This window comes from Trichogramma pretiosum, unplaced genomic scaffold (genome assembly GCF_000599845.2).
Source record: "Trichogramma pretiosum strain Unisexual culture from Peru unplaced genomic scaffold, Tpre_2.0 scaffold14, whole genome shotgun sequence".
In the NCBI taxonomy this organism is placed as follows: domain Eukaryota; kingdom Metazoa; phylum Arthropoda; class Insecta; order Hymenoptera; family Trichogrammatidae; genus Trichogramma; species Trichogramma pretiosum.
In genome coordinates this window covers 2,469,579-2,487,214 of record NW_019641706.1, presented here as the reverse complement: position 1 = coordinate 2,487,214, position 17,636 = coordinate 2,469,579, and the positions used below count along the sequence as shown (strand labels likewise).

Genomic DNA, 17,636 nt, shown 5'->3' with positions numbered 1-17,636 from the left:
CTGCTTACCTGCGTGTTCTTATAGGTATATCGTGTGCTCGCAGGCAGCGGCGATCGAGTCGAACGCGGCGAGGAGATCGAGATTGGCCAGTAAAAACACGTTGCCGCGGAGCGGCAGCACCGTAGATGAGAACGAGCGTTTCTCTGATTTTGCTTCGCTGCGCCTGAAGTCGTGCTATCGTTGCAGCTCCTCTGTGGAGTCCAGATTCTGGACACTAAGGAAGCTTTCGTATACGATTGAGATCCACACGAACGAACAATTAATTTCCGTCGTATTTTGATCACCGAATTCGAATGTAAAACTCGTTAAAAAAGGTTCGAAAACAAATTATGATCAAATTTATTGTTAACAACTTATAAAATCATTTTCGAAAAATCTGGAAAAATTCATAATCTTTGAATAATTCTAAAACTTTATTGTGCTTTGCATTTTTTTCTTTTAAGAGGTTCCTCTTAAAGATAGAAAACCTCAAAAATGTTTTTTTGCGCTATAAATTTTTTCTTAGAAACCATTAAATTCTAAATCTTTGCGATTTTTAAAATCGAAAAAGAATGCCTTAAACGTAAAGCAGCAAAGAACCACACATTTTTTAAATTAGTCAAAGAATAGGTACGAACTGTTTAAAAAATTTTTAAAACAATTTCTTGAGTTATAAACAATTTATTGTTTTAAAAACTTTTCTTGGGTTCTTTTTTGGGAAACCGAGTTTCGTTTCTGTCATTAGCGGAAAAAATACGTTGATGCTCATTGTTCGTTCGTGTGAATCCCACAAAAACATGCAAATGTATTTATTTATTCAAACTCCGCGGCTACCATATATAGACACTACTGACTAGTCCGCATCTGGAGCGCATGTCTGCGCTCTCAGCTCGTGTTTTCATAGCACACACACACACACACACACACACACACACACACACACACACACACAATCGCTATCTATGCAGGCGTTGTGTCGGCACTCGACAGTCGGCAGTTCGGCAGTTTGGTTATAGGCGACTCGTGCTAGTGTCACATCCCATCCAGCCAAGTGTATCCGATCGGTGTTTGTTTTCCCAACAACATAGACACACGCGTTGACTGAGACCCATCGCCATTGGTGCTTTCGAAGCTCGTCTTCCGTTTTTCCCTGCTCCTCGTGTTAGCGATACAAAACAACACAAAAACACACGATGTCCGCCGCTGACGTTCAAATCCTCATGGACATGGGCTTCAGCAAGGATCACGTGGAACGAGCCTTGAATGCGACCGGACACAAGGGCGTCGAGCCCGCGATGGACTGGCTGCTGTCCCACGGTCCGGAGATTGAGGAAGAGTCCAGGTCGGCCGTAGCAGCCACTGCCACCTCCGAACCTAGGCTCGACTTAACGGCTGCGACTGGCACCCCGGCGGCGGCAACGGCGACGGTGACCGACAACGGCGGAAGCGAAGAACAGGCCGGCAAACCGGGGGACGACCAGGAGCAGACGGCCAAGTCCATCAAGTGCGACGTCTGTGGCAAACTCTTCCAGAGCAATCTCGAGGTGGAGTTCCACGCGACCAAATCCGGCCACGATCAGTTCAGCGAGAGCAGCGAGGAGAAGAAGCCCCTCACCGAGGAGCAGAAGCGCCAGCAGCTGCAGCTGATCGAGGACAAATTGAAGCAGAAGCGAGCCGAGCGCGAGGAGAAGGAAAAACAGGAGGCACTGGAGCGCGAACGCGACCGCATCCGCTCGGGCAAGGAGATGGCCGAGGCCCGGAAAAAGCTCGAGGAGCTCGAGATGAAGAAGATCCTGGAGCAGCGGCGCCGCGAGAAGGAGGAGGATCGCATGGCGCGCCAGAGGATTCGCGAACAGATCGAGGCCGACAGAGCAGCTCGACGATTGAAGGCACAAGGCAGCAGCGAGGCAGCCGCTCAGGCGCCAGTAGCTCCGGCGCCAGTGGCCAAGCCCCCGCTAGCACAAAACACCAACAACAGCAGCCAAAACTATACCGAGACGAGGCTCCAGATAAGACTTACGGACGGCAAGTCGCTCACCCAAAGCTTCGGCTGCAAAGAGCAGCTCGCCGCCGTCCGACTGTACGTCGAGATGCATCGCACCGACGGCGCCGAGCCGTTCGACCTCATGACGACTTTCCCGCGCAAAGTGTTCGCCGAGAACGAGTACGACATGCCGCTGGACCTGCTCGGCCTGGTGCCCTCGGCCGTCGTTATTGTACAGAAAAAGAGCGTTGTTTGAAGTTAGAATTAACAATAATACTTTAAGCTCTCTCTCTCTCTCTACCTGTTCACTTAAGTCAAGATAACAAAAATTGAATTTAAGAGAATAATTGAGAAAAAGTGAACATACTGTGTAATATGATTGATTAGTCGATAATGGATACCAGATTTTTTGGACAAGGAATATATATCAAGCTTAATTTGTTCTATTTTTACAAATAAAAACCAAATCAGTGTCTATTCATACATTTTAAGCGTAGTATTTATTTTTATTTCCTAATATAATTTTTAAATATACAATAATTGCCACAAGTATAAAATAAAGCAAGTCTTTTGTTTTTGTAAAAAAAATTAATCGTTAAACTATAGATTAATCAAGAATGTCCTTTGTCTGTTTAACATTCTTCTGTATTTAATTCTTTTATTACATTTATTGAGTTTAATTTTTTTTTACACATACTAATGAAGTATAGTAGTAACACTTTTAACTTTTGTTAGATATATAAAATCATTCTTAAAGTATATGATACATTTACACGTTGATCTTTTTTTTTGCCAGACAGGCTTAAATTGCGACATTCGAGTCTGTTGACCATTAAAATTTATTATGTATAAAATGAGTAGTTTACTTTCTCTTTGTCAGTTTTGCAGTTTCTCGTTTGGAACTTGGATTTATAGAAGAAAAAAAAATACAGTGTTGATCCATTTCGAAATCCAATATTAATTCATTTGTACGTTGCAGAAAGGAAAGTAAATTACAACCCTAGATAATGAAAACTATTGATTCATAGAATTATAGGCGAGATTCTGCCTTTGTTTTTGGTGGTTTGAATGTCTTCATTTTTTTCTCTTTCTTTTTTTTAGAAGAACCACCCGATTGGAAAGTTTTCCAACTTTCTACCCTTGATTGTCGCGACTCCTCGAAATTTTTTTGCCATTCACGTTCCATTTGTGCCTGTGTTTCTGCTGAGATTTCTTCTTCTCTTTTTCGTTTTCTTTGTTCTGCGTCGCGCATTGCTAGATCTCGTCTGTAATTAAAAAAAGGTCATTTAATTTTTACATTCATAATTTTTAAAATGTGATTTAAAAACAGAATTGGAAGATATTATTAACCTTTTCCTCTCCATATCTGCAAAGAGTTTCATTGTCATTACATAAACTGCATGCTTATATCCATTTTCGGTTTCTTCCTCCAACTTTGTGTCACCTTTTCCTTCTTTTTTTGCCTTCTTTTTCTTTTCAGCAATCTAAAAGTAACAAATGTTATGGTTAGTTTTCACTTATTACCATATTATTATTTCATGTATTAAACCTAATTACCATGTGATCAGTTCTAGCTTTTGCCTCCTCTATGACATCCATACATTTGGCTCTAGTGTCTTCATTTTCCAAAGTTTTCCAAGCTTTGTTCACAACTGTAAAAAATTTGAAAGATTAGTTTAAGACGTCACATGCAATATATTTACAGAACTCTATATTACTTACTTTCAAATGCTTGTTGTGCCCTGTCTGCGTCGTCTTGATTTTTATCTGGATGAACAAGAATAGACATCTAAAATAATCGTGAAAATTTTTATTTAGAAATTCTCAATATTTATAGCATGCGCATACCATGACGCTAATTCAAAATAGTACATGGGACTAGTAGCCCTGGAATTAAAACTAAAAATACTTACACGTCGATAAGTCTTCTTGATATCATCCACATTTGTCGTGGGATCAATGTTAAGTACTTCAAAAGGATTTAAATTAAAGTACGTTGATCCTGGACGCAACAGTCTATCAATTTGTTGTTTAGGAGTTAAAACAGAGTCTCTCTTTTCAATTTCTTTTACCTAAAAACACAAATAATTATTAATATATAAACAAGCGATTGGCTGTCCATTTGAATCCACATAAATTCATGAATTTATCATATTTAATTGTCCTACAATTTAGGCAACGGTAATATAAGCTCAATAAAAAACACAGATATTAAAATCCTAGAAAAAGGCTTATGGTGCATAGATAAGGCATCATAACAGCACAGGTAACTGGAGATAAGGTTATGTAATGGCATTGACAGCTTCATTACTTTAGAAAATCAAAGTAAATATACTTTAAAACTTGTCAAAATGACACAAGGACGACTTACCTCGGTGTAAAATTCATTGAAAACTTCGTCTTTTTTGACAACTGGGGCCTGAGAATTTGTTGCTGCCATTTTGTCGATGCACTACAATTAATACAATTAATTAGACTAGGTAGCGTGTACACGCTCAACCGTTAGGTCTAAAAAACAACTATATATAAATAACTATATATGTCAACGGTGCCTAACGAACAACAAGGAGCGACTAACACACGGTTGCACTATTAACACCTCGCAGAGCACTGGGCAAACCGCGTCTAGTCTCTCACGACGACTCTCAGACTTTCGAGGTATCGCTCACCGTCAGTTGCGATGACACTGTGCAGAAATATACACAGAAAATAAGGTGCTTTCGTATTTCTGCACAGTACGTGCGAATACTCCGAATTACGACTTGCGAGCTGTTTCCAATTGATAAATCAGCTGCCTTGCTTATCAACGGTTTCGATTATAATTGTAAATCACGTGTTAATCATTTAAAACTTTTACAGTCATTTTGTATTTTTATCAGAAATTGATTGTAGAAAATTAGTTATCTTTTAATATTTTTAATTGTTTATATGACTTTTGTCAGATTACTTCAAAACGATTTGATGATTTCGAAAGCGTTTGACATTTAGTTTTGTCGGCTGCTACTTCGTGTTGACACATGAAAAGGCACATGTACGTTTTAACTACTGAATCTGTTGATTTACGGACTGAGTTAGTTCATTTTTTTTTGGTTTTGAGTTTTCCTGCAGGTACTCAAGTAAGTTAATTTATAAACGAATAAGAGTATTACAAACTTTCTAACCAATTTTGAATTCACCTTATAAATTTTTCTGATGAAACCAACCTATTTTGAATAAAAATGTCACTTTCTTGATTAATAAGTAAGAATTATATTTCTTATTATTCAAGCACACATTTTTTAATGAATTAAACTTTATTGACAAGACTTCATGCATTTATTAAATATTTTTTGGATGATTATGATTAAAGATGCTAATGTTACAAAAAGTCTGAAAAGGATAAAATAGGTTTTATTGATCTCATGAATTACAAATTATTTTACTGTTGTCTTGTTCAGTATTCAATTGAAAGTATAAAAAATTTTCTATTATTTCTTCTTGAATTAAACTTAACTAAGCGGTGCTCTGCTAACAAGAACTAGTAATCAGCAATGCATCCTTTTTTCTAATTAATTAACAGTAAAACATGTACTATCTTGCTACGCTACTGAGGAAGTTTGAAATAAAAAATATTCAAGACTTGAGAGAGCAGAGATTTAATAGCAGAGTTCAAGACTTTGCTATTAAATTGTATAATTGTGAACATCAAGTAATTCAAGTTGATTTTTAATAATGAGCATATTCAGAAATAATCAAAAGTTTAAGTGAAAAGAAAATGAGCTTCCAAAGACTTCATATTGACTGAAAAGTATTCTGTTTGATTGTTTTAAACGAAATAGTGCTCGGAAACTAAAATCTGTGGTGGAAAGGGAGAACCGACCAACTCCATTATTCGTGTTTTCGAGAAAAACGTGTTTGAAGTTGCGTTTGAGTGCGTAGCTAGACGAATATAACTCTTTCTTTCGAACATCGCACATTTACAAGTGCCCTAACAGTTGCAGGGATCTGGCAGCATCCAATGATGCGAGAGTTGTATATACAACGTTCCAATATTATATTCCATCATTTTTAAACCAAAGTTGATTCGATATCGCGTTGAAGGTTTCGCTGAGATGGACTTGGTCGGTTTGGCCGGTCACTGTTTGTCTCGTAATGGACTTAGTCGGTTTGGCATTGTGCTGTACCAAACGATAGACGCAATTTCCGGTCATTCAGACACTTGCACATCAAAGTTGACACTAAATGTAGGTGTTTAACGTCATAAACTCGATTTCGAAAAAACTGGAGTTGGTCGGTTCTCCCTTTCCACCACAGAAATATTTGCAGTTTCTTTCTAAACAGTTAATATTTACAATCCATTAAAATAAGTACCAACTAATTTTTTTTTCAATCAAACTCAATCAGAAATTCCAACAAATAATATTTTTATTATGAGCGTAAACGAATTTACTAACTAATATAATGTCTCAACTTGTTCGTTTTATGTTTGGGTTTAAAGTTAGCCATCTCACGGCTTTCCTTTGCAACATAACAATAGTACTAGTGTTTTATTGCTCTGCTGATCTACAAAAAAGGATTATTTTTGAAAAAATGTTATTCTACATACTTTAATTGGTTTATTGCTCAGACATTCGATCAAACCACGAGTTTTTTTTTATGAAATCCACGTGCATTTTCAGGATCCTTTTAAGATTATCCACAGGGATATTCGATCCTACCATGACGTTTTCTTATAAAAACATTGTAGATTTTTTAATTATTTTCATGGATAAGTTCATGTCAAAAAGGTTTTCATATTTTTAAATCCGAGTCTCATTCACGTGGTATCGATTCGATTCCACGCTATTTTTTGTCAAAACGGATACTATAAGAATTTGAACTATAATTACTTTATCGTTGAACCATAAAATATCAATCTTAAACTTTGTTTCAGGTAATCAAATCGAATATGTTCAAGACCCTCCAGACCTTCGACACGGAGCTCTCGGCCGACTCGGTCGAGTGGTGTCCACACGAAAATTTCGCCGACCTCGTGGTCTGCGGCACGTACGAGCTCAAGGTCGAGGACGAGGGCAGCAGCAAGAGGGAGAGAATCGGCCGGATATACCTGATGAAGCTGAACGAGCAGCGCTGCGGCTTGGACGTGCTGCAAACGATCGAAGTGTCGGCGGTACTGGACATGAAGTGGTCGAGAACGTCGAGCAGTTCGCGAGTCATGCTGGGTGTCGCGAGTGCCGATGGCTGTTTGAGGATCTACGAATTGCAGCAGTTGGAGGAGGAGGAACCTCGGCTGAAACTGATCGGTCAAACTCGCCTCGGGGATGACGAAGAGGAGGAACGTCTGGCCTTGTCGCTGGACTGGGCCGCGGATCAGACGCGCCTGACACTGAGCGATTCCAAGGGATGCGTGTCTTGCTGGCAGCTCCAGGCGGACACGGGCAATTTCGAGCGGCTCGTCGAGTGGCCGGCCCACGACTTCGAGGCTTGGATCACTTGCTTCGATCTTCGCAACTCCGAGGTGGTCTACACCGGTGGCGACGATCTCAAGATGCGAAGCTTCGATCTTCGCTCCGGACCGATCGCGACCAACTCGCGATCCCACGGCGCCGGTGTCACCAGCTTGCAGTTCCATCCGACCAAGGAGCACAGCTTCGTGTCCGGCAGCTACGACGAGCAGCTCAGGCACTGGGACACGAGACAGCTGAAACGAGCCGTGCACGAGCTTCCACTGGGAGGAGGCCTCTGGAGGCTCAAGTACGAGCCGAGCCCGCGGCAGCCACCTCGTTACCTGCTGGCCGCGGGCATGTACGGGGGATTTTTCCTCGTTGACGTGCTTGACGAAGAGCAACCGAGGGTCGTCGAGAATTTTCAGGAGCACAAGAGCATCGCCTACGGATGTGATTGGTCGTATCGTACCCGTGCGGATGACGATCCACCTTTAGTGGCTACTTGCTCGTTTTACGATCACTGCCTCAAACTGTGCTCGATCAATACAGACGAGTGTTAAATTATAATATGTACATGCATATCGACTGTGTTAATATTGTTTTTGTAAATATATTTTTTTTTACATTCGTTTCTTACATCTGTGGGTATTCATTTAATTTTCTCACTCGTCAACCATGATTCAAATAGATTTCAAAAAATCCTATATTTGATGCAAATTTTGAATATTAAGTCAATAGTTCATTATAATTAATCAATTTATAAAATATTTGTGGTTTTTTAAATGAAAAGCATTAGAGATTTATTCAGCAGCAAAAATAAACGTTCAAAATTTAATGAATTACTCAATATCTATTATTTTCAAAATAAGCTCAATACGAACCAATACAAACTGGAACACTCACTTGATATCAATTTTTGAACCTTGAGAATTTTTCTTTTGTTATTCAATGGCTCAAATGCAAAAAAGAATGAAAAAAAAGTTTTGAATAATTTAAGTTATGTCGATTTTGGAATAAGTAGTCATATTTATAGAAAAATGCGATTTTTCTTCCTCTCGAATAAAAAAATAGCTAAAGAAATAACCAATCAATGTTTTCTCACGTTTCTTGGACCTCCAAAAACAGTTCGCAATGGTCCATAAACTTTTCAAGCGACAAAAATTTTAATCGTGATTTTGGCCTCGATTTTTAAAACATTTTTATGGAATTGCTCATATACGAAAAAAATAAGCATTTGATATATAACACAGTATAGAGAATCTGTTACCTGCCTTGTTTTTATCGACGGTCGAGAGTCAACTGTACGAGCTGTATCGAGCGAGCTAATCATCAGTTATAGAGTAGTCGCGAGAAGATAAAAAAAAACTTTATTCAAAAAAAAATCGACCGCGGGTAAAGCTAACCAATACTCAATAAAGATGACGAGCTCTAAAAAAGTTCACTCGTACGCGCGAAACGGATCTCGATTAATGTAATCGATGCGATCCAAAACGATCTCTGCGGCCGGGTGATCGTTCGCGCGTGCAATGATCGATACGACGACGTCCCCAATGTTGATGCCGTTGACCCGAAGATTATTATTTAAACAAAAACATAAATAAACAAATAGGAATATACCTCCGCGCTGAATTAGTTTGTCCGATTAACGCGCTCCAGGAGTTATATTTTGCAACTATGATTATTTCTTTCTTTCTTTCTCCACGCATCACGACAGTCGTCGACACGAGTTCATCGACTTTTTTTTGTCAATCGCATACCGCTCGTGTGTATGTCGATTGTGCGGCTTGTGAAATTTTCAAGTTCACCGATGAACTTGGCACATGGGTAATGATAAAACGCAACGAATGCAACACGAAAAAATATCGAAACTGCAGCATAGATAGAATATCTTGAGCGCGAGAAATAAAAATAAAATTAGTCTGAAATAGTTATCGTTGACGTGTGGCGATATGTACAATTGCGTTTTGCAACAATCGTGCGAGTTTTTTTGAAAGTGGAAAAATTCGGAGCTGATTTATGATGAACAATTTTTTCCCCTGATTTGGTTTTCTGTTTTAAAAATTTTCAGACACATTTACTTTGAACGAGAAATGAGTAAAAATCGTTCAACTTATATGTTTTAAAAGATAGACACGTGTCTACCAAAGGTCGCATTTTTTTTTACTTTATCAACTAAAAAAATGTTTTACTAAATTTACTGGATAAAGTCTCAAGGATTTTCTGCAAGAATTCTACATTATGATTCATATGTTTAAAAAATGCACTTAAAAATTCATTTGAAAATTATTTTTATTATAATAGTCAATTTGTCATACAAATAGTTATACTTATAATTCTAATACCTCATGGCAAGCTAAAAAAAAGAACCTATCGACGTCCTTCGGACGTATAGCGCAGCTTTAACAGGCAATCCAGAGGATGAGTCTACGTACATCTAACAATTGGAAACATCCTCTACTAGTAAACTAATTCGTCGATACATTAAAAACTAAATAATAACAGAAACGACCCCGTCATGAATTTTTTGTTTCGTTTTTTGTCACAGAGATATCTTAATAGTATATAAGACATGCCAGGTCTCGAAATCGCAAAATACTTTTTCGGTTACAACAACAAGTAATAATAAAATAAATAAAATATATAAATTAATTATTTACAGGCGCCTCTAATAGATAAAGTGGCATCGCGCGGTGGAAAAATGTGTCCGTCACGATCGTCTATCAGCAGTAGAGTCCGCTGCCTTGATTATCGATCACGTGCTTGCGCACGTACTGCAGGGCTTTGTCGCTGAGCTCGAGGCTCTTCACCTGCTCCTCGAACTCGCTCGGCGACACGGCCCCGGCGACGAAGCCGTTCAGCTTGGCGGCCAGCGGACTGGTCTGCAGCTCCACGGCGCTCTTGAGGCCCAGCGCCTCGACCAGGTAGGCGTGTCCCTGCAGCCGATACTTTTGATGATAGTCCTCGGCCGGGTAGAACTTGTCGAAGGGCGAGATCTCGGTGGCGAATCGCTCGTTGCGCAGTCGCTGCTGATGGTCGCGCGACGCCTCGGCCAGCTCCTTCTGCTCCTGATTGTGGTAGAGGATCAGCGAGAGGTACTGTCGCTTCACGTAGGCGGTCAGGCCGTACTCGTGATTGTTCCAGAAGAGGTCGAGCAGCTGCGAGTAGCTGATGCGCTCCGGGTCGTACTCGATGTGGATGACCTCGGTGTGGTCGCCGCTGTTGTAGAGAACAAAAAGAGAGAGAAAAATGAATTGATGCGATGTGCAACGATAGCTAAATAAAATACTCTCGGGACAGGATATAGAGTTAAATTAGTCGTAATCGGACTGTATTATATAGGCGGCACATGACGCGCAATCTAATCGACAACGAGGCGTACTTAAACGATCATATTATTATATTTGTAAACACGCACGAGAGAGAGAGAGAGAGAGAACAAATTCGCGCATGAATGAGACACAAGCGAGGCAAGTTCATTAACCAGCTGCTTGACCGATAAATTAATGTATAAAGATCGATAAATTAAGAGAGCCACAGAGGGAGAGAAAATTATCGATAGGATACAATGATGTACTTACAGATTTTTGTAGGCTGGATTTTCTTTGGTGCCGCCGGCGTAGCCGACTGCGGTGGTGACGACGCCGGGGGTGGCTCCGAACAGAGCGTCGCCGGCCCAGAAGCAGCCCATGCCGAATGTGGCGCGCACCGTCTTCACTTCGTTCACTGAGATAGGCATTTTGGAGTTCTGCAACAAGAAAGAGAGAGAAAAATTAACGAAATCGCTTAGAGATCGGTTATAAATTAATAAATGAATAAAGAAAGAAGCGTAAGAAAATGATCCGATTGTAAAGCAGACTTACGTGTTGGTTTTTTTTAAAGATGAAAAAAAAATCAAAGTCGAAAATCTTTCAGATTTTTCAAAGTCCAATTATGTAGCTAATAAGTAGCCGAGAGTTTATGGACGAACTAATAAACGTAGCGTCTTTTATATCGATGAGGCAAGAAGCGATGTTCTCACTGAGCGCGCCGAGCCGCAACTGATCCCTTGGCCGGCGTTGTACTCCAGTTTTTAAATGCTCACGGGCGGCCCCCTCTACTCCCGCGCGCCACAGCCGCGGTGCGATTCTTGCGCTCGCACTCGACCAACACAACGCTAATTTTTACGTGTACGTGTGCGCGACGAAAAAGAATGAATAGCTTCGATGCAGATATATGTGTACGCGCTTTGTACTTGTACGTAAATATAGAAAATAGGTAAAAAACAGAAAATAAATGAAACGAGAGATTTTTTATAATTAATAAATAAAAATGATAGAGAAATAATTAGTAATATTAACTGAAGGTGTTTGATGTTTAGCTATTACTTAAACTTTAATCTCATATAAAACATGAATTCAAAAGTTGAGCAAAATTAGTAGGGATAGGTCCCTTTACTTGTGTCTTACCTCGACGTGAGAAATGGACCTGGCCAGGCGCAGTCCACGATGACTCAGATGAAAGGGCAACGAGTGCTTCAAATAATGCAGGGCCATGTTAGCTACAATTAGAGGGAAAAAAATGACTTTCTCAAAAAATTTCACTTTCTCTAATCGTCTGATGCATTTTTTGGTCATCCTCCTTCGTTCTTTCATCATCTTTTTTATATTCTAGAAAAGAAGGAAAAAAGTCACGCGACTGCGTCAGAAAAAAATTTGTTCATCTCTCTCCCTCTCTCGTGCGACTCTTTTTCTTTTCGGTAGAATTAAATAAATAAAGACCCCCAGCATACATTAACTTTTACAACATTATTATATCTATATTTATCGTATAGATTCAGGTTCACGAGCACGTGGACTTGAAATCAGACGTAACTCGCGCGCCGCTCGGCTCTTCTCTGTCTGTGTGTGAGTGCGTGCATGTGTGCGTGTATACACGCGAGCGCGCGCCGCACAGCATGTGCTTTTCGAGCGACCAGACAACGTTTAAAATTTCTTAACTTTAGGGCCCGATTGCAAGCTCAATTTTGGGTATTTTTGAAAAATTCTTCCTGACCCTGGATCCTGAAATTTTCCTCTGCACGAATATGCCCGTCGATTTTCCAAAAATTAATTTCGAATTTTCGTCCTGATAATGATGCATGGGGAAGCACGCGCTCGATTCTGTCTCTCTGTCTGACTCCGATGCCAAGAGACCGGGATGAGAAAGCGGAAAGCTATCGTCGCATTTTTTTTTATTCGTCATAGGAAATCTTCTCGATCATCAACGATGAAACGGCAGATTTCTTGCGAAGGGACGCAATTATGTTATAAAGCGTTTGTTTATCAATGACGAATGTTTAAACAAAGCATATATGCATGCGTAAAGTACACACACGCCGCAGAAAAAAAGAGGCGATCGCGATAAAGAAGAAAAAAGCGAAATCTTGCAAAAAGCTGACATAATAATTGACACTTGCGATTACGGTACTATATATTTATTTATATGTACAATAAACACGCATGACGAGTGACGGCGGGGAGAGAGAGCGCATACAAATTTACCGTAACTCGGCGCGCGACTACTTGTTAAAGCCACGCTGGGAACTACGTTCTCACACATGCCAATAACACGGCGACTTTGGGCAGCGATTGCAAGCTCAATTTTTATTATTTTTGGGCGCAATTTTTTGTCCTGGACTCAGCTTCATGAGCTGAATGTCGAACTGTCGTTTAATTTTCGATCGGATCGGTAGTTACCGATTTGCCGAACCAATGGGTCGATCGGTTCAATTCGACTTGCAACGAAGGGCTATGGCGTTGGGCTGCGCTGTGGCAAAAGTTGTCGCAATTTGGACAATGGCTAGTTTAAAAAATCGGCGGCTTAATGTTCATAGAAATATATCTGTGGCCTATAGAGAATCGTCATAATCGCAAGAGACAACACAACACAACATTGAGTGGCGGTGCATGGCGAAAATGCGAGGTGGGGGCAAGGCCGGGCATCCACACACGCGGTAGAGCCATGCCTCATCTTTTTCGAGTGCTTATACATATTCGAACGCGTGTTCCCCCCGCGTGCCAGACTATATACACTTGATGCCTCGATAATCTCTTTTTCTCTCGCTCGCACACGAGCGATATTGCGGATGGCTTTTGAAAATTCTTGGACTTTAGCCCCCGATTGCAAGGGGTAAAATTGATCGATTTTGAAAATTTTTTTTTCCACCGAGATCAGCGAATTTTGCAGATTGACAATATGGAATTGTCATCTCAATATTGCAAAGTTGAATTTTTTGACATTCAAGACAACGACGCGCTGCAGACGCATAGACGAAAGTAAAAGTTCCGTCAAGAATTGCCGTAATCTCTGATTGTACATGAGTACTTACTTCATACTTTTTTACATAAAAAGTCTAGAAAAAATTGATACCCACTGTTAGGAATGTATTTTTCACAATATTTATCAAAAATTCAAACCCAAAAAGTGTCATTATTCCTTCATGGGTAGTAGAACAAATAAATTGTTCATTTCAATTTGCATTCTGCTCATGTTAAACTATGAGCAGAATTTTCAGTTTAGCCATATATTTCTGCTTAAGTTCATCTTTTTCGTTAATACTGTAGTACTTTTTTCACTTGTCAACTATTTAAAAACCAGGAAATCGTCTTTTATAAAACATAAGTAAAATACACGAAAAAATTTCTTTTGGAAACATAGAGTTCGTTTTGAAATTATCCTAGAAAGGTTGTATAAAATAATTACACCCTATTCTGAACTAAATTTTCTAGAAATACATAAAAAAAAGTACGATCTTTGAACATTTTTAGTCAATGCGATCGTTTTTTACAGCGAATAATAATTTGTTTTTAGAACCACGGTTTTGGTTTAAGGAGTATGATCAATTTTCAACTGCACTGCGCTCGGAAGACTAAACTTGAAGTTTTTCGATGTAAAAGTTACATGCCTAAAAATGTTAAATAAAGAATCTGATAAATTTTCAAAGGTGTCTGACATGAGCCGAGCTATACGATAATTTATCAAATTTTAAAAGTAGGAATGATTACTTATATACAAAAAATTTTTAATTTAGAATAACGAGCAAAAATTGTATCCAAAAACGATTGTGTCTACTTCAAAATACAGATTAAGGTCAGAGTTAATTATGTATAGGCGATAGTTTTTTTTTTTCGTCTGTGTGTATACGGTGCGATATCGGTGCGAGACGCCCGCCCGCTTGACAGAAAGAGAGAACAGCTGATCTCTCGACTCGAGACTTTTGAATGCTATATAGAGTCAATAAAACTTTTAACAAAACCCTGCCGATTTCTGCTTTATTTATAACGATTTTTTGAAAAGTTTTTTATATTTGTAACCAAATAATATAGTTGTTCACGAATATGTCAATGGATATTGTTTAAATTATTTATTTCACCTATTTTATTATTAACAAATCGTGGAAGCGAAAATAAATTTAAAAAACAAATTGCATATTCGGAAACTAGACATTTTTTCGAGCACGTTACAAAAAATTGCATTCAAAAATGAAAAAAATTGACAAAGTTATGGGAGCTGCAATTTGGAAAATAATAAAGTAAAGCAGGGTCAAAACATTGGAGCGCGCTCCGATATATCTATAATGATACATACACACAAAGCTAGTCTCTCTCGACGCGCGCCTAAACATCTGTGCGCCTCGCCTACATACTAACACACATATCACGTGCTGATGTGACTTTCTTCTTTCGCGTGGACGCACTCGAGAGACCGGTACCAAGAGATACTTCGTCGTATTCATTATGTACCTGCATAATTAATGCAGTGTCGCGAGATGTGAACGAATTTTTATTTTTTTTCTCCTCAATTTGTGATCGATGCTTCAGGATGCAGCACGTAATGCGTACGTCAATGAAAATACCACAACCGATTCATAGGCGTCTAAATCTAGATAGCAGGAAATAGGTTGAATTAATTAGGAAAAATTGAAAATTAATTTTCCGAAAAACTAAAGTCATATTCGTGATCCCTTAAATTTTCTCAATCCAGGGCAGAAAGAATTTTTCAAAAATTCGCAAAACTGAGCTTGCAATCGCACCCCCTTGGGCCAATGTTTTTGATCGCACAAAGCGTAACGTAATATAGTATACAAGCATCGAGTCAGTCGCACACGATGTCTCTCGGAAGTTGGAGCGTTTACGCATACACTTGAGCGGCGGCGGCCACATGTGAGCCAGCAGCAGCAACAGCAGCATTGAGATTTGAGAAGTGTACATATTATTAATGTAAACGACTTGTGTATATGTATAGCTCGCGCGACGCGACGTTCCCATCGGCGCATTTTTTATATTGATTGTAATCAGGGACTTTGGCTTTTTGAACGTTATATATAAACGTTGAAAAATCGTTTGTTTCGCGCCTATTTACAGCACAAATACCTGTCTTTCTTTTTCGAACGAGCACTCGAGTGTAAGATAAGAGTCAGAATTGTTCCTCGATCGTCGGAACGCGTGTCGCTGTATGTTATGTGGGTGCATTTTTTGAGTTTGTTCTCGACACTTCTCAAGCGCGGCCGCTCTCGAGTCATTTATTTCGTTTTTTTGCTCAATAATTTTTACGACAATTCCGTATTGTGCGAGTGTTTAATAAATACGACGTTCAAACATATTTATTAGTGTGATTTTTTATTTGTAACATCTCGCAATGGTAATCGAATCACCTCTTTCAATCGAACTGACAATTTATTGTTACATCGTAAGAGTCCAATAAAAAAAAAAGATACATTACTGGCGACATTGAACTTGGTGCTGGTAATAATGAACGACTCGCGTGACGTAAATATAAGAAAAAAAGTTTGTTTCATCAAAACATTTCTATTATCATCACTAAGACTAAATATTTCATCAGCCAAATTTTTTTCTCGAATTTGCGGTGAAATTTTAACTATTTTTGCTACAGGCCTTCGATCTCGACCGGTTTCTTCTGTCTCTATAACCCCTCTTTCTTTTTTTTTACTCTAGCTATTATTAATGTTGATTGAGCAATGATGCAAATTTACTCACGGTGTTCCAAAAATGGCAGACAACTTCATTTTTATGAGACACAGAGACAACGTATCTTTTTTTAAATTATCTAGTTTCCATAAAAAAATCTTCAATAAGAAAAATCAATTTCGTTAAAATTGTATGCAAAGGTAAAGTTACCCTTTGTAAAGCTGGATAAAACGATTCAAGGAAACGCCACCCCCGCGATAGGGTATAGTGCATGGCATTGAAATTGCTTCCACGGATCGATCCGCACGTGCGAGCGTAAACAATAACCAATCGAGAAAAAGCCATATATTACGTAATGTCACTGTGAAGTTACTTACGCAAAATCGATCAACTTTTATATTATTATAAAACGAGGTTGAAAAATGCGTGAAGTACCAATTTATTATCCGACTGACTTTTTACAATTCAATCGCGGTTCGACATCGCAGCGTCGTCTTTATCGTCGAGCACCTTTTTATTCTAGGTCAATGGCAACCGACTGCAGCAGTAGCAGCAGCGTCGAGTACTCCACGCCGCACGTGAACGAGGCAGACTTAATGCAATTACGTTTGTATGTACTATGTATGCATAGCCAGGAGTCAGACGCACATTGCGCCGCAAGTGCGCAATTCGGTGCAATTCGTTTTTCGCGCATAATCTCTGTACCACGTGGATCTCGTTTTAAAGGCACACGCGACCGAGCCAAAGATATATAGTAGGTGATTATAATGAAGAAGTCAGCTGGTTAAAATAATACAAATGAGATTTATTTCATACAATATGTATAAAAGAATATTTTTTATAATAAACTATGAAGTAAACAAAGGCTATTTTCACACGTCGTCATCGTTGCACTCTCTCGTAGGGACTTCTTTTCTGACACAATATTATTTTTTTCGCAGTTGTAAAAAAAAACGAGCAAAAATCTATTACACAGAGCAGATAGTATATTGACACTTATCGTACTGCTATTATTATATATAACGTACATTTAATGGCAAGCTAACATGGCATACCACTTGTGCCGGGCGAAAAAAGTGGTATCAATTATTGACAGAAAACAATAGGATTTTCATTTATTAAGTGTATACTGCTCTTGATTCGTTTTTTGTTGTTGTTTTACACGAGATAATATTGCGAGAAGAGGATGAACGATGACGTTTTTTAACATGGATATGTTGTATATAGGTGCAATTTTGTTATTAATAAGTCTTAACAGCAAAAGTAAGTAAGGCTTATATAACTTGTGTCGTAAATTTGCTC

The 17,636-nt window shown here is 39.1% G+C and overlaps 4 protein-coding genes across 6 annotated transcripts; 2 read left to right on the top strand and 2 right to left on the bottom strand.

The window, feature by feature from the left end:
* Window positions 1-945: 945 nt before the first annotated feature.
* Window positions 946-2,446, top strand: LOC106656988 (UBX domain-containing protein 1). Its single transcript, XM_014378215.2, has one exon. The coding sequence runs from the start codon at window positions 1,173-1,175 to the stop codon at window positions 2,217-2,219; it is 1,047 nt and encodes a 348-aa protein (XP_014233701.1). The 5' UTR covers window positions 946-1,172; the 3' UTR covers window positions 2,220-2,446.
* A 60-nt stretch (window positions 2,447-2,506) lies between these two features.
* LOC106656987 (dnaJ homolog subfamily C member 8) lies at window positions 2,507-4,661 on the bottom strand. Its single transcript, XM_014378214.2, has 6 exons — window positions 4,335-4,661; window positions 3,877-4,035; window positions 3,686-3,752; window positions 3,521-3,615; window positions 3,314-3,447; window positions 2,507-3,228 (listed from the first exon to the last, which is right to left on the bottom strand). The coding sequence occupies exons 1-6, from the start codon at window positions 4,401-4,403 to the stop codon at window positions 2,994-2,996; spliced, it is 759 nt and encodes a 252-aa protein (XP_014233700.1). The 5' UTR covers window positions 4,404-4,661; the 3' UTR covers window positions 2,507-2,993.
* Window positions 4,662-4,985: 324 nt separating this feature from the next.
* LOC106656847 (diphthine methyltransferase) lies at window positions 4,986-7,949 on the top strand. The gene is made up of 2 exons (XM_014378001.2): window positions 4,986-5,079; window positions 6,876-7,949. The coding sequence occupies exons 1-2, from the start codon at window positions 4,993-4,995 to the stop codon at window positions 7,947-7,949; spliced, it is 1,161 nt and encodes a 386-aa protein (XP_014233487.2). The 5' UTR covers window positions 4,986-4,992.
* Window positions 7,950-9,660: 1,711 nt separating this feature from the next.
* LOC106656969 (peptide methionine sulfoxide reductase) lies at window positions 9,661-16,865 on the bottom strand. Of its 3 annotated transcripts, XM_014378192.2 has the most exons (4): window positions 16,712-16,865; window positions 11,835-11,926; window positions 10,968-11,134; window positions 9,661-10,605 (listed from the first exon to the last, which is right to left on the bottom strand). In XM_014378192.2, exons 2-4 carry the CDS (start codon window positions 11,919-11,921, stop codon window positions 10,110-10,112), a joined length of 750 nt encoding a protein of 249 aa, XP_014233678.1. In that variant the 5' UTR covers window positions 11,922-11,926; window positions 16,712-16,865; the 3' UTR covers window positions 9,661-10,109. The 3 variants fall into 3 exon arrangements, with proteins under 3 accessions (XP_014233678.1, XP_023318757.1, XP_014233680.1); XM_023462989.1 differs by lacking the exon at window positions 16,712-16,865 and having other exon boundaries at window positions 11,835-11,968; XM_014378194.2 differs by lacking the exons at window positions 11,835-11,926; window positions 16,712-16,865 and adding an exon at window positions 11,250-11,587.
* Between the last annotated feature and the right edge of the window lie 771 nt (window positions 16,866-17,636).

Excerpts from the sequence above, each read along its gene's own strand:
- LOC106656988 (XM_014378215.2), top strand. The coding sequence starts at position 1,173 with ATGTCCGCCGCTGACGTTCAAATCCTCATGGACATGGGCTTCAGCAAG.
- LOC106656987 (XM_014378214.2), bottom strand. The coding sequence starts at position 4,403 with ATGGCAGCAACAAATTCTCAGGCCCCAGTTGTCAAAAAAGACGAAGTT. Across the intron at positions 3,616-3,685 it reads GGCACAACAAGCATTTGAAA|TTGTGAACAAAGCTTGGAAA; the intron begins GTAAGTAATATA and ends AATTTTTTACAG. Across the intron at positions 3,448-3,520 it reads AAGCTAGAACTGATCACATG|ATTGCTGAAAAGAAAAAGAA; the intron begins GTAATTAGGTTT and ends TGTTACTTTTAG.
- LOC106656847 (XM_014378001.2), top strand. The coding sequence starts at position 4,993 with ATGTACGTTTTAACTACTGAATCTGTTGATTTACGGACTGAGTTAGTT. Across the intron at positions 5,080-6,875 it reads GTTTTCCTGCAGGTACTCAA|GTAATCAAATCGAATATGTT; the intron begins GTAAGTTAATTT and ends ACTTTGTTTCAG.
- LOC106656969 (XM_014378192.2), bottom strand. The coding sequence starts at position 11,921 with ATGGCCCTGCATTATTTGAAGCACTCGTTGCCCTTTCATCTGAGTCAT. Across the intron at positions 11,135-11,834 it reads GGTCCATTTCTCACGTCGAG|AACTCCAAAATGCCTATCTC; the intron begins GTAAGACACAAG and ends TTCTTGTTGCAG. Across the intron at positions 10,606-10,967 it reads AATCCAGCCTACAAAAATCT|CGGCGACCACACCGAGGTCA; the intron begins GTAAGTACATCA and ends TCTCTACAACAG.